This window comes from Equus asinus, chromosome 5 (assembly GCF_041296235.1).
Source record: "Equus asinus isolate D_3611 breed Donkey chromosome 5, EquAss-T2T_v2, whole genome shotgun sequence".
Taxonomy (NCBI): Eukaryota; Metazoa; Chordata; class Mammalia; order Perissodactyla; family Equidae; genus Equus; species Equus asinus.
In genome coordinates, this window is record NC_091794.1 from 97,794,722 (window position 1) to 97,798,737 (window position 4,016).

A 4,016-nucleotide genomic window follows, 5' to 3' on the forward strand; every position below is an offset into this window, starting at 1 on the left:
GGTCGTGGGAAAGTACAGTGAGGGACCCGATCTGGCCTGAAAGGTCAAGGGGCTTCGACGGTAACATGATGTTTGAGCTGAATCCTAGAAGAGAGTAGGGTAAGGGTGGGTAAGTGCTGGCTGGGAAAAGCACTCGAGGAGAAGGAATAGCGTGTGCGAAGACCATGTTGGGGAGGGAGGTGGCTGCAGAAATGGGCAGGAGTGCATCTCCCAGGCCTCGCAGGGTCCCCTCGCTCTCCATGAGAACTTTCACGGCCTGCTTAGAACCGTGGCCCCCTCCTCTTCCTCCTCTTCTCAACATCATCTCCTTGTTCCCTCTCCTCCAGCCCCACTCCCTTTCATAACAATTTTCCTGCCTCACCCAAGGACATATCCTTACACATATGTAAGGATAAAGCTGCCAGCATCTGCTTTCTCACACAGCCAGGGGAACCCTTGCATGTAATAAGCGATTACTTTCATTATTGACTGAATGCAGGGCCACAGCTAGCCCATACAGCGCCTTTGCTCATACAGCAAAAGGTACCCACTCTCAGCAAATATAACACGCTCTTGGCTGCATATCCTTGTTCAGTGAACAGCCTGCCCAACCATCCACTGCAGCCCCGAGTGAATGAATGAAAAAGGAATGTGAGATGAGTGAGAAGTTCCGAGGCAAAGAAAAGATTTGGAATGGGAGTGGAAGACAGGAAAAGCTGAGTCCTGCCAATTTTGGAGCAGCAGACAGGTGACCCACAAACTCCGGCTACTTTCAGAAGCCCCCCAACTCCTGTTTCTCAGAAGCCAGATTGTTTGGCTGTTCTTGCCTATCCAAACCCTTGTGCACCCCCTTATCTAAGGAACCTTGTGCAAGACTCGAGTTGTTTCTCTCCCAAAGAGTGTGACGAGCACCCTGGGCTATGAGTGCATACAGTACGATTATGGCGCCTCCTGAGCTCAGCAAAGCCCAGAAGGCCTTGCCTCTGCTCCTCTTCTAAGCCATATGAGGAGATAGCCAGGCCCTAGACAAAGCAACTTGAGAACATTTGCTAAAGATATCAAGGACTGCAAAATAAAACAGAGCCGGCCGAATCCCTTAGCGGGAAGGAGAGGATGCAGAATAAATAGGTGGATGAGCAATCCTCAGGGTGGGTGGAGTTACTCTGGAAGACTTTCTAGACAGGCCGTATTTTCCTGCTCTCCGCGTCCGTCCCGCTCCTTCCAGTCTCCAGCCAGCTTTACCATCGTTTTCCCAGCCTCTTTTAGGAAGCCAGACTTATAGCTCGGGTTTAGTCTTGACCAAACATCTACAAAGGGTTGCTTGTTCCCCTTTTCCCTTTGCTCATGAGCAAATCATCCAAGAAGCCAAAGCTCCGGGGCTTGCAGGGCCCGAGGTGGGGAACAGACACGGAGGCCGCTCACGGAGGCTGACCCTCCAAGGACTGGCGAGGCCTTGGAAAAATCTTGCCACCAGGCTGGCCACCTGCCAACTCTGAAGTCAGCAGGGTGTTCTAGCCTCCCGCATCTGACAGGGAGTCCCTAAGTGCAAGGCTGTGCGCCCCCATCAGACTGGAGATCTGTGCGTCGGTGGCTGGATCCGGCCACGAGGCCAGAGCAACACATTGGGCGCAGAGGCTGCTCCTCCGTCAGACTGGAGCCCCCTGAGGCCAAGGTTATGTCTCTCTCTTCAGACTGGGAGCTCACCCAGAAACAGTAATGAGAGAAATGGCTACCGCTTAGCTAGGGCTTACTATGTGCCTGAAAGTGCTCCTCTTGAAAAACAAATATGCTAATTCATCTTAATCCCCATAACAACCCTGTGAGGGAGGTCTTAGCATTATTCCCCATTTCTAGAGGACGAGAGACATCGAGAGGTTGAATGATTTGCTCAAGATCACACAGCGAGGTGGACCCAGAATTCTCCATCAGACTGAAGACAACATGAGGACAGGGACTCCATCTATCGTCCCTCTCTCCTCCATCAGATTGGGGCTTCACCCGGGGCCAAGATCCAGTGTCCCTCCCTGACTGGAGCAGAAACAGACCTTATTCAGTGCTGTGCCTGGCATCTGGGTTGGGGCCAGGAAGTTGAGGGAACCACCATGATGTAGTTTCTGCCCATTCCAGCTCTGAGCTGGTCCCCCCGAAATATGCCCCACAGGGCGGAGAAGAACCCAGTCTTTTGGAGACGGGGCATCTATCTGGGATGTGAGTCAGGATGCCAGCGTTATCTCAATCTCCCTGGATGTAAGCCCCCCCCGGGGGAACCCGCAGGCTCCTATCACAGGGAACACGCCTTCCGGAGCCAAGCCCGGTGCCACCCATAGCTGGGCATTTCCTTCTGTCCACAGCTCACCTCACTCCTGGCTGCAAACCGAGCCATGAGTCTCTGGAACCTAGCAACTCAGGAACGAAACAATGGAAACTTCAGCTTTTATTCTCCTCCCTCTATCATTACTCAGAAGGTTTTCCTCTGAGTTACACACACACACACACACACACACACACACACACACAGAGCGGTCTTCTCTCCACCCATCAGCCTCAGCTGCCCTGGAAATTTTCAGGCAGAAAGGAGAGGGTGTAGGCAGCGGAGAGGGCTGGCGGCATGGCCGGTGTGCTGTCCGTGGGCCTGTGTCAGACGTGGGTCATCTGGGATGTGATTTACCGCCCAAGCGTCTGTGATGGGGGCTCTGATGGAGTCCGTGTCTGGGCCTGAGTGTGAAAGTTGGTGTGCTTCTGGCTCTGAGGCTGTGATTTACGTAAATCAAAGTTGTCTGTGAGTGATTTCTGCGGCAAATGGTGCGTGTTGGGGGCAATTCTGTTCAGGATTGAGTGCCCGTTGTCAGGTACTGCTGTTAGCGTGTGCGAAAATATAAAAAATACAGGCGATTGAGGCCGGCCCCATGGCCGAGTGGTTAAGTTCCCGCGCTCCGCTGCCTCGGCCCAAGGTTTCGCCGGTTCGGATCTTGGGCGCGGACATGGTACCGCTCATCAGGCCACATTGAGGCAGCATCCCACATGCCATAACTAGAAGGACCCACAACTAAGATATACAACTGTGTACTGGGGGCGATTTGGGGAGATAAAGCAGAAAAAAAAAAGCAAAGATTGGCAACAGTTGTTAGCTCAGGTGCCGATCTTCAAAAAAAAAAAATACAGGCGATTGTGCGAGAGAAATTATGTTGGCCTGAGCGTGAACTGTAAGCGCCTGTCAGGCATCTGTGCGTGAAACATGTCCTTACGCTCCGTGTCTTGGGATTCACATATGTGCATTTGTGTAAAAACGTGAATAGGAACGTGAGCGGCTGTGTGTGCATGTGTGTGAGCCGTGTCCCCTATGTCACCTGCAGAGGTGAAAGTTTTGAAGAGACAAAGTGAGTCCGTGCAGACTGTTCGTATACGAAAGGCGGGTGCAAGAGTGTGAACGTGTGCCTGGTGTTCACGGGCGGCGCGTGAGTGTTAGTGCGTGAGAGCTGTGAGTGTGGGAGTGTTCCTGCGAGCCCAAGCGGGCGTGAGCGCGCTCAGGTGCGCCTGTGAAAGGTGCGTGTGTGAGCGCGGGGCGCTCCGAAGGGTCCCGTGGGAGAAGGCACGTACGTGGGCTGTGAACGGGAGTGAGAGCGGCCCCAGGGGTCTGGGGGCCGCGGGGGCGGCGTGCGCACAGGGCCCCGGTCCCGGCCCGCGCGCGCCCCAGGCCGCATCTGGCGGGGAGCCGGCCGGCCCGCGGCCGCCGCAGGGGCTGGGGGCCCAGACAAAGGCCCGGCCAGCGGCGCGGCTGGCTCGGGGACTCGAGCCCCGGCCGGGGGCGGGGCCTTGGCCGGGGGCGGGCCGGGGGCGGGGTCTGGCCCGGGGCTGGGCGGGCGGGAGCGGGCGGTGCCGTCCCGAGGACTCGGCAGGCCGGCGAGCGGGCGGCTGCGGGCGGGCGCCGAGCGAGCGAGGGAGCGGAGCGGGCCGGGCCATGGGGCGGCGGGCGGCGGGCGCGCTGCTGCTGGCGCTGCTGCTGCACGGGCGGCTGCTCGCGGTGAGTGTGCGGGGCG

The 4,016-nt window shown here is 56.7% G+C and overlaps 1 protein-coding gene across 10 annotated transcripts in view; it reads left to right on the forward strand.

The window, feature by feature from the left end:
• Window positions 1–3,853: 3,853 nt before the first annotated feature.
• Window positions 3,854–4,016, forward strand: part of HSPG2 (heparan sulfate proteoglycan 2) — a 99,254-nt gene continuing 99,091 nt past the window's right edge. For all 10 annotated transcript variants that reach the window (XM_070510736.1, XM_070510738.1, XM_070510741.1 and 7 more), the window contains exon 1: window positions 3,854–4,000. In XM_070510736.1, coding sequence (XP_070366837.1) covers window positions 3,938–4,000 — 63 coding nt within the window. In that variant the 5' untranslated portion in view covers window positions 3,854–3,937. The remainder of the gene's footprint in view (window positions 4,001–4,016) is intronic.